General features: G+C 44.5%; 1 protein-coding gene across 1 annotated transcript in view; it reads left to right on the top strand.

Annotated features, from left to right (window-relative positions):
* Positions 1 to 14,036: 14,036 nt before the first annotated feature.
* The window catches only part of ANTXR2 (ANTXR cell adhesion molecule 2), a 172,987-nt gene continuing 172,146 nt past the window's right edge, over positions 14,037 to 14,877 (top strand). Inside the window, exon 1 of the mRNA XM_052641916.1 lies at positions 14,037 to 14,408. Coding sequence (XP_052497876.1) covers positions 14,257 to 14,408 — 152 coding nt within the window. The 5' untranslated portion in view covers positions 14,037 to 14,256. The remainder of the gene's footprint in view (positions 14,409 to 14,877) is intronic.

Below are 14,877 nucleotides of genomic sequence, written 5' to 3'. Positions count from 1 at the left end.
AATTATTCTGAATTGTTTTTCAGGTAGTTTGCCTATTTCCTCTTCCTTTATTTGGCCTTGTAAGTTTCTACCTTGTTCCTTCATTTGTGGAATATTTACATCTTTTCATTTTTTCTAAGTTACTGTGTTTGAGGTCACCTTTTCCCTGGTTTTAGGGTAGTTTTCCTCCTTTTGGTTTAAGCCTTTGGTGGATAAGGTTGGTCCAGTGATTTGTGTAGGCTTTGTGTTGGGAGTAACATGTGCCTACATTCTGGTGGGAGGAGGTAAGTTAGTTTTTGTTCCCACTCTGATGTGCAAGACTGGGTGATGTGGTATGTTTTGGAGTGTCTGTGGAAATCCTGTCTGCTGATGATTTGACTTGGTATTTGTCTGGCTTGTTGTTTGGGTGAGGCATCCTGTACTGTGTTGCTGGCAGCTGGGTGATGCTGGGTCTTGTATACAGTTGGAGACCTTCATGGGAAATCTCACTAATTAATACTCACTGGGGTTAAGAGTTCTCTGGTGGTTTAGGGTCCTGGACTCAGCTCTCCTACTCCAAAGGCTCAGGCCTGCTCTCTGGCTGGGGAACCAAGATTCCACAAGTAGTTTTCATGGCATTAAAGGGGATTAAAACAAACACACAAAAACACAATAAGAGACAAAGATGAATCCCAGACAGATGGTAAATACAAAACCAGACAAATAAGAACAGAAACTATGGAATATACACATACACACACACAAACAAAATCAAAACTCTCCAAAGAAAAGAAAACAAGAGAGTGACCCAGCAAACCAAGGAAACCAAAAATGATATCAACCAATTAAAAACAGACTCAGCGAACTCCGGGAGTTGGTGATGGACAGGGAGGCCTGGCGTGCTGCGATTCATGGGGTCTCAAAGAGTCGGACACGACTGAGCGACCGAACTGAAACTGAACTGAACTGAAAGCACAAACTGGAAAACAAAACCAAAGTAGGGTGCCAACTGGAGAATAAAATAGAGAAAACAAAACGAACCAACAAACGTGGTGAAAAAAGGAAGAAAAGAAAAAAATAGAAGCGCAAAGTTAAATAAAAGTATAAAAAAGATTATCTATTTTAAAGAGTAACTACAGCAGGAAAAGAACAACGGAAAAACAAAAGAGAAAAAAAATTAAAGCAAAATGAAAAAATGAAAAAACCGAAAACAAACCCCCACGTAACCACAAAAGGCTAATGTAGAGGTCGTCATATATTAATGAAATAAAAAGTGTGATTCTTAAAAAAAAGCCTTCTCAGAAGCTTAAATATAGTTAATAGTAATAATAAAACCAACAGTCACTGCAACAGAGGAAATAAAAAGAAGAAAAAAAATCTAGAACCAACTACAGAGCAGATCAAAATACATGAAATAAATGTTTTTCTCAAATCTCAGCTCACTGAGTCATAGTCCACCTCCACATCCTCAGGATGCCCTCCAATACTCGACTGGTTTCTGGACCTGCTGTGGGGACAGCTCAGACTCTAATCTGGTCTTACTCCTGCTTGTTCTTGCCTCCAATGTCTACAGCTGCCAGAGCTAGTGTGTTTTCTGTTGTGGAACCTCTCAATGTCCTTTTACATATTCTGTAGACACAGAGTTTGCCTACTTGATTATGTGGATTTAATCTGAAGCTTGTACAGCTGGTAGGAAGGTTTTCAATCCTCTTCCTTAGCCACACTGCCTCTGGATTTCAACTGTGGTTTTATCTTCACATCTGCGTGTGGATCATCCACAGGAATTTGCTCCTGAGGCTGCCCTGGAGGACTTAGGTATGCCCCAGTGAGGTCTGGGTGTGGAGGTGGCACAGTTGCTTGGATTGCAGGCACCCTGACAGTGCCAGGTATTCAGGGGAGCCCATAGCCAAGGGATGCAGGAGATATGGTGCTATTAGGGTTTTTTCCTAGTCTCTGGCAGCTCTGCCCCAGTGAAGACTGAGCATGGAGGTGGCACAGCTGCTTGGATCATGGGGCCCCTGGTGGTACCAAGTGTGCAGCAATGAGCTATGGTACTATCAGACTCTTTTTCTAGCCTCTGGCAGCTGGCATTCAAAGGTCCTCCTTGGCTGGTCTTTCTCTGTTGCTTGGTATGTTTAGGTATTTAAAGGACCCCCCTGACTGGAGTCCTTCTCTATTTCTCAGTGTGCCAGGGACTTAAAGGGCCATCCTCTTTGGGTCTTTCTATATTGGCGCTGGTGTGTGGGGAGACAAAGGCTACAGTGATGGCTCCACCAACTGTGCGTGACTCAGCAGTATTGCCTTGCCTCCATGACTGCATAGTTTTCCTTTAAAGTCATTTCCCACTGCATCCTCCTTCGTGTCCTCTCAGGCCATCTCCCCGCAATCAACAACAGACCTCACCCTGGGATTTCTCTCCAACTCCCAGCCATTGCATGTTCCAGGGGACTTGTGTCCCTGTCCTGGGTATGTAGAGCTGCGGCAAAGATTGTCTGTGTGGTTCTCATTCCATTTTGACTGTCACAGGTCAGCTGCTGCACTCTTCAGCAGCCTCAAATTCTTCTCCTCTGTCCCGAACTATTGCCCCAGTGTGGGGATCTGACCCCTGCTTCAGCTCCCTGACCCCTGGGTGCAGGTGCAGTCCTGCTCCTTTCCTCTCCTTCCTTTGTCCTACTGAGTTTTGCATGGGTCTGTACATTTCTTTCCAGTGGTCACGGATTCCTTCTTGTACTCAGCTAGTGTTCTGTGAGGTCTTCTGTGTCTAAAGGTGTAATCCAGATGCATCCGTGGAGAGAGATTTTTCTCCACATTCGCCTACTCCTCCACCATCTTCCTTCTACATGTCTTAATTGATAATGCCATCTTTTTACCAACCCACCCCCATCATCAGACAAGAGCTGGTTATGCTTTTTTTTCCTGCAGATATTTCTTCCCTTCATCTGGGCTAACCTAAAAAGACTATCCTTCTCTTAAAATGCAGATTAAATGCTCTGTCCTCCATTGATCCTGATCTTTCCAGCTATGAGTAACTTCTCAGTCTTTGGAATACCTATTACACTCTATCACATAATTTTAATCTTGGTATTATGGGTATTTAATTATCTTAGTTCAGTAACTAGAATATCTCACTAGAGTATCTCTTACTAGACTCCGTCTTCCAAAGAGCAGAAATCAGTGCTTAGCAGAAAGTGGGCATTAAACATTTGCTTGATTAATAAATTTTAAAAATTTGTAAAAATGAATTCCTTCAAATTAAGACTCTTCCTTTATTTGATGAACAAGTGTTAACTCTGTATAAAGATCAGGGTCAAAAGTAAACCTCTGGTTTAGTAAACTTTGAAAAATATCCTCAGGCACTTGTGGTCCAGTGTTGGTGAATACCAGTGTTAAGCTGGTATTTTTGCTAGCCAAATTTGCTACATATGAAACCCATTGGCCATTTGGGGATTGACAACTTTCCTACTGCTCCTTTCAAAGAACTTCCCAAGAAAACTGGGATGGATAATCTATGTGCCATATGTGCTGTTAAAATAAAGTTGGATATGCACCCATCAAGTAGTTTCCATGAGAAACACAAGGACTCCAGAATATGAAAAATCTTTTTAATTGTAGTACTTATGGTAAGCACTCCAAATAGAAAAATTACATTTCAAACTTTTTTATTTAAAAAAAATAGTTTATACCACAGCTTAAATATCTTGGAGCAGAAACAATGTGGCTGTTTAAAATGTTATATAAACAAGTTTGGAAGAAGCAAAAAAAAAGTTTCTTTCTTTTTCATGTTGCCTACAAAGTCTTTAAATAGAGTGCTTAGCTTAAAAGAGGGATTTTTTTTTTTTTTTTTTTGCTTCTTGAAAATGGTGGAGACATAGGTATGGGGAGCCCTTCTCCCACAATGTTTTGAAGGTAAGGGAAGATGGGTAACCAAACTTGAATTCCCTCAACTGAATGGATGGGCTAAGAAGACCTTCATTTGGTATCATCTGCAGGATAAACCTGGGGGTTTATTCGTCTGTCTCTTTTGAGGAAGGTGTTGTTCTTAGCTATAACTTGTTTTGTCTCCCTTCTGAGTTGTCTGTTTCTATCTATAGCCACTTCCATTCTTTGAATTTTGTTATTTAAAATTTCTGCTTCTGTGTTCTTAAGAAAGCTAAAAAAAAATTGTACTTGTCTTATGATATCCTCAAAGAAGTAGATTGGGTCTTCTTCTTCTACTTTTTAAAAGAATATTTTCCAGTATGTACAAATTTATTGACTTGCTTACTGTGAAGGTTACTTTTTAAAGGTTTAAGTTAGTTGTTTTGGTTGTGCTGGGTCTTGTCCCTAGTTGTGCTGAGTGGGGGCTACTCTCTAGTTGTCGTGTGTGGGCGTCTCATTGCAGTGGCTTCTCTTGTTGCAGAACACAGGCCCTGTGCTGCGTAGGCTTCTGTGGTTGCAGATCCTGCTCTCTGGAGCATAGACTCAGTAGTTGTGGCTCATGGGCTTTGTTGTCCCAGGGTGTGTGGAATTTTCCCAGAGCAGTGACTGAACCTGTGTCTCCTGCATTGGCAGGTGGATTCTTTACCACTGAGCCACCAGGGAAGCCCTACTTTTTTTTTTTTTTGAATGAAAGATTCTTTAAATTCTACAGTGCTTTACAATGTTTAATTTTATGCCAAGTGGAATAAGTCAGACAGAGAAAGACAAACACTGCATGATATCATTTATATGTAGAATCTAAAAAATACAACAAACTGGTGAATAAAACCAAAAAGAAGCAGACTGACAGAGTGAGTGACCAGCGGGGAGAAGGATGGGAGAGGCAATATAGGAGGAGATTTTTCAGAAAGGGATATTAGGGGATTATATGAAATCATGTGTGTGAAACTTTTGATGCATGTAAAGCCCTTTTGAAAATCTTTCTCTCTCTCTCTCTCTCTTTTTTTTTTTTTAAATAGGGCTTCCCTGATGGCTCAGTGGTAAAGAATCTGCCTGCTAATGCAGGAGGCACAGGTTCAGTCCCCGGTCTGGGAAGATCCCACATGCCTTGGAGTGACTAAGCCCATGTCCCACAGTTATTGAGCCTGTACTCCAGAACCTGAGAACTGCAATTGCTGAGCCCACACACCGCAACTACTGAAGCCTGAACGCTCTAGAGCCCGTGCTCTAGACAAGACAAGCCACCACATGAGAAGCCTGACCACTGCAACTGGACAGCGGCCCCCACTCTTTGCAACTAGAAAAAACCCTGTGCAGCAATGAAGATCTAGCATAGCCAAAAATAAATCAATAAAATCATTTAAAAAACATTTAAAATTTCCCCTTTCCTTCAGAATTACTTTGCCAACAAAGATCTGTCTAGTCAAAGTTATGGTTTGAAGAATTGATGCTTTCGAATTGTGGTGTTGGAGAAGACTCTTGAGAGCCCCTAGGACTGCAAGGAGATCAAAGCAGTCAATCCTAAAGGAAATCAGTCCTGAATATTCACTGGAAGGACTGATGCTGAAGCTGAAACACCAGTCCTTTGGCCACCTGATCTGAAGAACTAACTCACTGGAAAAGACCCCGATGCTGAGAAAGATTGAAGGCAGGAGGAGAAGGGACAACAGAGGATGAGATGGTTGGATGGCATCACTGACTCAATGGACATGAATTTGAGCAAGCTCTGGGAGCTGGTGTTGGACAGCCAAGTCTGGAATGCTGTAGTCCATGGGGTCGAAAAGAATCAGACATGACTGTGTAACTGAACTGAACTGAACTTCCTGCAGAATATTTGCATTTACCAAGGAGAGGAATAATATCAAATGAATGCAAAGGATAATTTAAACATTCACAATTTCTTATCTCTTTTTTTCCATTTACAATCTTTTATTGTAATTATAAATGCCAGCAAAATGACTAATGTAAGATTCACAGAGATTATAGAATGTTAGGACTTGTCTGTGTGCTTGAAAACAAAATCAGGGCTAAGAGAAAGGGATTTATTAAGAAGTATAAAGAGCTCACAGAGTCATTTGGATTGCTGAAGAAGGAGGGTGAAGGCTGAGCATTCAGGGACAACTCCCCAAATACACCCAGCTGGGGGTGCAAGGGAGCTGCTCACTCTACTGGGATTGAAGTGGTGAACCCTGAAGCCACTAAATGAGGTCCAGATGTTGCCTCCTGCACACAGCCTCTGTCATGACCTGCACCAGCAAAAGGACACTGTAGGAACTTCCCTGGTGGTCCAAGGGCTAAGACTCAGCTTCCAATGCAGAGGTCCTGGGTTCGATCCTTGATTGTGGAACTAGATCCCTCATGCTCCAATGAAGACTGAAGATTCTGTCTATTGCAACTAGGACGCAGCACAGCTAATTAAATAAACAAATGACACTGCATGCTCTGCTTGTCTGCTCATAGAACTTAGTTCTGATCCAAAGTCCACCCTGAGCATATATGGGTGGATTCTAAACCATGAGGAAAACCTGTAAGGGAGTTTGGGAAATGTCCACTTTTAGCTTTTTCTAGCATGCAAAAGGCACAATGGAGGGGAGTAGGATCAGTGTTGAGTGAGTTCAATTAGGGTCCACCATTTCAGGCAGCTTTTCTATTTTTCTTGATTTCTACCACTCCCTGAGCTGGGATGTTGAAAAATAGCAAAATGACTATAATTTGAAAACTGGTGTGTGAATCAAGTTGTGTCAAGATGCATCACAGACCAATGAGAAGAGTAATTACTTTCTCATTTCCTTATTTGTAACTTCCTTTTCAGATGGTGAAAAGCGTGTTATCTGTGTACTCAGTTTATCTATCCCTCTGCATGTAACCGCTTTCTCATCACCACTGTGACTGGCCTCCAGGACTGATGCCCTCATCCTGCAGGAGTTCTGACACTGTCACCATCTGCCGCTCCCACTCAGGCAGTGACACACTCTGTATGTGGCTGCCACCCTGCCCTGGGGTGGCTCTTTCTATAACCCTACTGGGCTCTGAAACCCTATGGAGGTGACTCCTGAATAAAAGCCTCCATGTGCTATTAATACTTAGGTTTCAATATATCCAGCCAGGTGCTCCCCAATCTGAAACTTTCCCTGCTCTGCTTTGGTCTAGTCCCACAGCAGGCTGGCTCCATTGTGCAGAATTCCTTTACACACCGCTCAGGCTCGGAGAAGGAAATGGCAACCCACTCCAGTGTTCTTGCCTGGAGAATCCCAGGGACAGAGGAGCCTGGTGGGCTGCCATCTATGAGGTTGCACAGAATCGGACATGACTGAAGCGACTTAGCAGCAGCAGCAGCAGCAGGCTCTTACACTCAGCTCTGCACTGCCCCACCCTCGACTCGTCTCCCTCATGCTTTAACATTCTGGACAGCTGGTCTTTCCAGTTGAGTCTCTTCATGCTTTGTCGGCGCTCTGACAGCCCGCGCTGGGGGACTTCCCTGCATGGGAGTCTCTGCGTAGGTTTCAACTGCTCCACAGTGGGCTTTCTTCCCTGAACAGAAGTCTTCTCCTCACTTAGGCTCAGAAACCACACATTGGGTAGTGCCTCCTACACACACACACACACACACACACACACACACACACGGGTAACCTCCTTACCTGGCTGATTCTTTGACACCTCATGCTGGGCCACTGCCCTCCCATGTGGATATCTCCCTCACCCTTTTTGGTTCAATATTCCATGCCAGGCTGCCCCTCCCTGCACCTGGGGAAATTCCTTTCTCTGCTTGGCCTCTGATATCCTGCCTTCGACTACTATAGATCCTCTCCACCAGAACGCTGTTTGCTTGGCCTCGTCTAATGGCTTTTGACCTGAATTGTTCAGTAACAGAATGGAAGGGAAGTTAAAGAGGAAATAGAATCTGAAAGCTGAAATATGGTGTCAGGGAAATGGAAATACAAAATGGGGCAAGTCCCAAAGGCATATTTGTGTATATTGGGCCATGGTGACTTCGATGATTTCTCTGGAGCATAGAGTACATGAGGGGGCTTACCTTATTCGAGGTGAAGATATGGAGCTAATCTGTGATGCTATTGTGGAGGGCCTTAAATGGCTAGGAAATGGTATGCCACTGGCAATTATTACTTAGGTGATTAGCATGATTGGTTTGCACTTCAGAAAAATAAATCACACTGAAGTGTGTAGGAGGTATGGGAAGACAAAACATTATTAGAATAATTTCACTAAGCATTGAGAAACTGGCTTGGACCAGGTCTGCTCTAGAGTGCATGAGAAGAAAGGGTGTCATCATAGGACATTATCATTCCAGGATGCCATTCAGAGCCTGCGTTGGTTTGTGAACATCTGACATTTCACATGAGATACGACTTTCATCAAACAAGCTGCCAGGTGTTTAGCTTTTTATGGATGTTCTGGAAGCTGTAGTTCTCCTTCAGGATTGAGGTACTCATTCCCACAGCCAGGAATTTTGACTTCTGGCAGCTTACATCTCCTTCTTATAAATGTCCTAAGTCAGAGGAAGCTGCCTTGCCCAAGGTTACACTTATTTTTAAAGGGGTGTCCACAGGGACACAAAACTCTGACTTCATTTAATTCAGGACAGCTGTGAAAGGCCATTCCAGCTCCAGACTACCACTAGGGTGGGCTGAGACTGCCTCTGCAATTGTGTTATGTTTCAATTTTTCCTCTATTTCTGCTTTTTCACTCTTCATAGGTTTTGCTTCTGAGAGCATGACCCAATATACCTCCTGCAGGAAGATCTCAGAGTCTCAGGTCTGTTTCTGGGAAACTGGATTTAAGACACACCCAGTCCCAAGCAGCTTCCCTAATAGCTCAGTTGGTAAAGAATCCCTCTACAATGTAGGAGACCCTGGTTAGATTCCTGGGTTGGGAAGATTGGCTGGAGAATGGATAGGCTACCCACTCTGGCTTCCTTTGTGGCTCAGCTGGTAAAGAATCCTCCCACAATGCGGGAGACCTTGGTTTGATCCCTGGGTTGGGAAGATCCCCTGGAGAAGGGAAAGGCTACCCACTCCAGTATTTTGGCATGGAGAATTCCATGGACTGTATAGTCCATGGGGTCGCAAAGAGTTGGACATGACTGACTTTCACTTTCTTTCAATCCCAAACGCAGATGTTAGTAACCATTTTCTGCCATTGGTTGACATCCCCTGTTGTCACACACAGAGATATTAACTTAGAAGTAATTGGCACCTTCAAAAAGCATTTTGTTCACTGTCAGGAACTAGTTCAGACGTTGGGGAAATCTAGCTCTTTAGTGACTATACTGATAAAAGTTTAAATAAACTGTCTTCTATAGGTACTTATCATCTTCCTGTGAATCATGGTAGTTATATAATGAATCACTCTACAGGTACTGTGAATATGAATCACTTCCGTTGTGGTACTTTCCGGGAGCATCCTGTTGGTCACTGTACATGTCATACAAAGTTATTGACTTGTAAATAATATAGATTATATGACTTTTTACACATAAAGGATACATTCATTTCTATTTTCCTGTGTTTATTATTATAGCTTATTTGTCTCTTCTGTTTATTCTTTGCTGGCATCAGAGGAGACAGAAATAAATTAATGATAGGACATTGGAAAGATGAACTCCTGAAAGCATAAGTTATATGCTTAGAATATTACCAGATACCTAGTAGGTATTGATAAATACTTGTTAAACAAAAATTAGTAAATAAATAAATAAAATTTAACATAAAATCCATACAAGCTCTGTGGGTATAAGAGATGGGACGTGACCAAAGGCCTAGTGGATACTTTTAATCACGTGTCAATGTCAAGCTACTCTGAGTGCCTTAAACTGAGTTTACAGTGTTCTTGGATTTATTAGTATGTTTTAAAATAAGGTAATAAATTCTAATGTTTAACTAGAACTTCAGATTGATGCAAAGAATAACTTTCAAAGAGTAGGGGCTTGTATGGATTATGAAGCAAACTACTTCAGCAGAAATGCAGATAATTTGATCAAAAAGAAATATTTTAGATTTATTTATCTGAATCATTCAGTTGAAGTGTCCCCCCTCTGCTAAAAATCTGCATTTCTTATCTCATTTTTGATTTAAAATAGGAAGTTAAGGTCTTCCCTGGTGGTCCAGTGGCTAAGACCTGTGCTCCCCATAAAAAGGACCTGGTTTCAACCCCCTATTGGTGAACTAGATCCCACACGCTCTAAGACCTGAAGAAACAAAATAAAAATAATAAATTAAAAAAATAAAAGAAAGTTAAACAGTGTGCCAGAATGTTTGTAATGGTACAGAAGTCAATTTGAAGCTCTACCTGGCTAGTGTCCAGCTGACACAAGGCCTGAGTCCTCTCTCCCCAGAGTAGGGGAAGAGAAAGTTTTACTGCTGTGACCTCTCCGACTTCATGGCTTGTTGAGATTCCTGTCTGCCCTCGCTGTCACCTTCCCTCATTATTTCTTGGAAATAGTGTGACTAACAGCCCTCATTAGGGACCATCCTAGTTTCTGCCCCAGTTTCAGCACTGAAAGTTGCATGTCCCTGGACACTCTTCAGTCTGGGACAAATCGGGACAGTTGGTTGCCCCAGCAAATTAATGACCTTCCCACTCATTTATATTAGATGAAAATGATTCGATTAATTATTGGCCTGTGCTAGATGAAGCCACATCCCTGCTGAAATGATAAAAATTTCAGAACTGGGCTGGATTAATTACCCAAATAAATCAACAAGGATTAATCTTTCCTTCTTTATCAGGAAAGAAGAACTGAATGAGAGAAGTTTAGGAGAGCCTAGGAATTTGGAGGAAGAACAAGTTTTAATTCCAAAGTATTTTGCTTTAGTTTGTTCCTAGAACAAGATGGATCCTTAAACTAGTTTGTGGAGTCCCAGAAACTGAACAGAAATGGGTCAAGGAACCTGGGGAAAAGAAGCCAATGTATGTGAATTTAAAATACTTCATCATGAGGACAGAGTACATGAGACACATATTTCCTTACCTTCTGTCATCTTCTAACTTGAAAGCAATGGTTGCTTTTTGGCAATCCCCCCCAACCCCTATTTTATTCAGTCATGTAATAATATGATAGTCATTGCTAAAGGTATATGATATCTCGGATTCTATCTTGATTAAAATGAAAGTTGAAAATGGAGATCAGTTTTGACCAACAGTAAATAATAAAAACCTTTAACAAGCTGTTAATATAAGTTTCCTGAAAGTTAACCTGTGTCAATTCTGCTATGGGAAGTCAAAGAGATGAATGTTTCCATTACAACCCCATGGACTGTGGCCCACCAGGCTCTTCTGTCCATTGAATTCTCCAGGCAAGGATACTGGCATGGGTTGCTATTCCCTTCTCCAGGGGATCTTCCTGACCCAGGGATTGAACCCAGGTCTCCTGCATTGCAGGTGGATTCCTTACAGTCTGAGCCATGGGAGTTCCAGTGTATCCACAATAGGGTCTAAATCTGAAATGAGAGGTGGCAGCATATTCCTGGAGGCCTTATGACTGCAGAAGAATCAGAATTTCAGAAACTTAAGAGAAGATGAGACCAAGGAGCACAGAATTAGGATGCTGATAATATAGCCATCCCTCTCATTGGACTTTTTTTTTTCCCCTGGAGCTCACTTACTTGAAAACAATGGAGGATTTGTATTTCTTTCTAACAGAAGTGTTATCTTCCACTCCATCAGCCACTTGGCCCATCAGTACCCTATCAGGTAAGAAGTGGTAGGTCCAGTGGATGATTGTGGAATTTCCATCTCTAAGTGGCAGACATTTCCAAACTGAGAATCCACTTGTATTTACTGAAGTTCTTACCTGTTTCTATCTTTATGTTCAGACACTACAGAGATGCTGGTCCAAGGTACCATTTTATTGTGCCCTGGTACTGCACTAGTCTGCTAACTGGTTTTCTTGCTTTCATCCTTGCTGTCTCCAAATTCATTGTATCATATCAGCTATAATGATTTATAAAAAACATATATCATAACAATTTATCCCCTTCCCCACCCCTAGAACTCCTTTAATGGGCTTCAGTCGCACAATATAAAATATTTGAATTCTTTACCACAGTTTATGAAGCACATATACTAGCTAGCCTCTGTCTGGCTCTCTTACTTCCTCTTTCTCATAAAACTTGAGTTACACTGTTTTTCTGTTTCTTGAATGTGCTAAGCTAATACTTCTGGAAAGTTGCAGTCACTGGAAATGTTTCCTCCTCTAGCTCTTGGAATGGCTACCTTCTTTGTTAGTCATTTAGTTGGTCTTTCTCTATCATATGACCGTATTTTAAATCTCTGTGAGCTACCTTCTATATGGACATTTACTTATATATTTCTGCCTGCTTTTCCTCCTCAACCAGACTGCAAGCTTCATGGAAACTGGGGCTTGTCATCTTATTCTGAGCTTTTACTCTAGGTCCTAGAACAGTGCCAGGCATATTGTTGTTGTTTTAGGTGCTAAGTTGTGTCCCACTCTTTTGCACCTCCAAGGACTTATAGCCTGCCAGGCTTCTCTGTCCATGGGATTTCCCAGGCAAGAATACTGAAGTGGGTTGCTATTTCCTTCTCCAGGGGTCTTCCCGACCCAGGGACTGAACTGAGTTTCTTGCATGGGCAGGCAGATTCTTTACCTAAAGCAGATACTAAGGTGATGGATTTCTGTCTTCAAACAGCTTGCAAATCTGGTTGTAGTCAAAGACAGTGTAAACAAAAAGTTAAATATGCACCACAACTATTCAAATTGCTGAGACAACATGTAATGTAGTACTATATGAACTTTTTATCATAAAGCCTTGACTTAATTCAAATGAAGAGGAGGTGACACTGAATGTTACTCTCAATCACTGGTGTGCATACCAGTGGGATTCCCTGGTGTCTCAGTGGTAAAGAATCCGCCTGCCATACTGAAAACTCAGGAGAGGAGGGTTCAATCCAGGATGGGGAAGATACCCTGGAGGAGGAAATGGCAACCCACTCCAGTATTCTTGCCTGGGAAATCCCGTGGACAGAGGAGCCTGAGGAAGTACAGTCCATGGGGTCTCAAAGAGTCGGATACAACTGAGCGACTAACATACCGGTCAGATGGTTAGGCTCTAAAAGTCAGTTTCCACCAGCGGGGAGGCAGGTTGCGGTAGGGGCAGAGAGGAGAGGTTGAGTGCAGAATGAATGAGTAAGCAGAGAATCCAAAATGCCTGCAAACTTTTGCTCCTGTGCAAGTTTGGCAAGGGTGACCCAGTTGGCTCCGAGATGAAATTCTTAATATCTGGAGCTTGAGATGAATGTCAGTGGGATGTAATGTTTTGAGGTACAACTGTTCATTCCTGAAGTTTCCCACCCTTACTCCCCCAACCCCTCCACACAGAGAAGTTTCTAGTCTTAATGAGATGAAACAATGAAGTAGGTTTATTAAAAAAAAAAAAAAAAAAAAAAAAGAGGAAGTTGTCTACTTTAGATACCGGAGCAGCAAGTGCGCTTGTGATAATGGGGGTGAGGCAGAGAGAGGGGGTCATGCCCTTTCTCAGGACCGTTAGACCTCAGTCTCCCAACCCCGCCACGGGCTGCTCTGCACAGCTGCTGCAACAGGCCGAGCCTGCAGGGTACAGGAAGGGGGGTTGTTTAGTTTCTAGAGGACATCTGTTTTTCTAAACTACTTCTCTCCTTTCCAAAAGCTGGCAAGCCTTAGTCATCTCGGCTCGGCACGAACCCACAAGTGTGCGTGTGTGGCTCGGCTCAGGCCCCGCCCTCGGGCGCACACAGCCACCGCGGAGACCCGGCCGGATTGCGGTTCTGGCCCTGGCTGCGAGTGGCTTCTCCGGAGCCGCCCGGCCTCCTCCCCTAAAGAGGACCGCCCGGCCGCCGCGCGGTGCCAGAGCCGAGTAGGAGGAAGAAAAGTTTGCAGTGCCGGGCGGAGGCGGGGAACCCGAACCGAGCGGTCCTCCGTTTTCAAGTCGGCCGCGTCCCGGGCGGCCCTCCTGGAGGACCCGAGCTCTGTAGCGGAGGCTGGAGGCTCGACCCGAGGCGGCGGAGGAACTTCTGCGAGCAGTCGCCGCGGGCCGCGGTGATCCGCAGGAACTCTCCGGAATCGGGAGGGGGAGGGCCGGCTCGCTCTTCCACGGGGATTCGTCAAGAGTTCCGGCGGCAGCTGCGGCGGCGGCGGAGTCTCCCTTTGTCCTGCTAGGACCTCCCTCCTTCCCTGTCTCCCTCCCTCTGTCAGTCAGTGGGTCCCGCTGACCCAGGCGCCCGCGCCCTAAGGGACTCGCTGTCGCCCCCACCCCAGGGTGCGTCCCTGGTCACTCCCACCACCCTAGCGTCGCCGCCGAGTGGAGCCTAGCCGAGCCGAGGGGGGCTGCGAGCAGGAGGGAGCCGCAGACCCCCGGCCGCAGGATGGTGGCGGGGCTCTCCCCGGCCCGCTGTCCCGGGCGCTGGCTGATCCCCGGGCTGTGGCTGCTTGCTCTCAGCGGTCCCGGGGGGCTGCTGAGCGCCCAGGAGCAGCCCTCCTGCCACGGAGCCTTTGATCTCTACTTCGTCTTGGACAAGTGAGTGCGGGAAAAGGGATCCAGGGTCTCCTGGGGAGAGTGGCCCTGGGTGGTGAGCTGTGGTGGGGGGAGGCTGAGCTGTCTGTGCGACCTGGGGAGGGGTGAGGGGCAACTCCGGTGATGGGCGCCCTGTTGCTATCTCTGTCCGAAAGGCGAGCGCTTTCGGATCTGTGCGGGCTGCGGGGTAATAGGAGGAGCCCGGAGCTGCTAGGCTCTCTAGGGAGATGGGCAGTCACTGCTGGCCAGTGGCGGGGTTTCTTAGGAAATGGGAGTGCGGTCACTTGGGGTAACCTTCTGCGACCCTTGGACCCACATAAGACTCCTTCTGGGTCCCTCAGTCCTCAACGCCTCACGCTGTCTAAAGTTTGCCGGGTTTTATCCTGAGCACAGCACTTTCATTGTAGCTTGGCAGTCTAAAGTTAACGTACTCACTGTGGTTTGCATTTCCTTCTAAGGAAGGCTGTGTTTA

The sequence above is a fragment of the Budorcas taxicolor genome, chromosome 6, assembly GCF_023091745.1.
Source record: "Budorcas taxicolor isolate Tak-1 chromosome 6, Takin1.1, whole genome shotgun sequence".
In the NCBI taxonomy this organism is placed as follows: domain Eukaryota; kingdom Metazoa; phylum Chordata; class Mammalia; order Artiodactyla; family Bovidae; genus Budorcas; species Budorcas taxicolor.
Note: the sequence above shows the minus strand (reverse complement) of the source record. Positions and strands in the feature narration are given on the sequence as shown.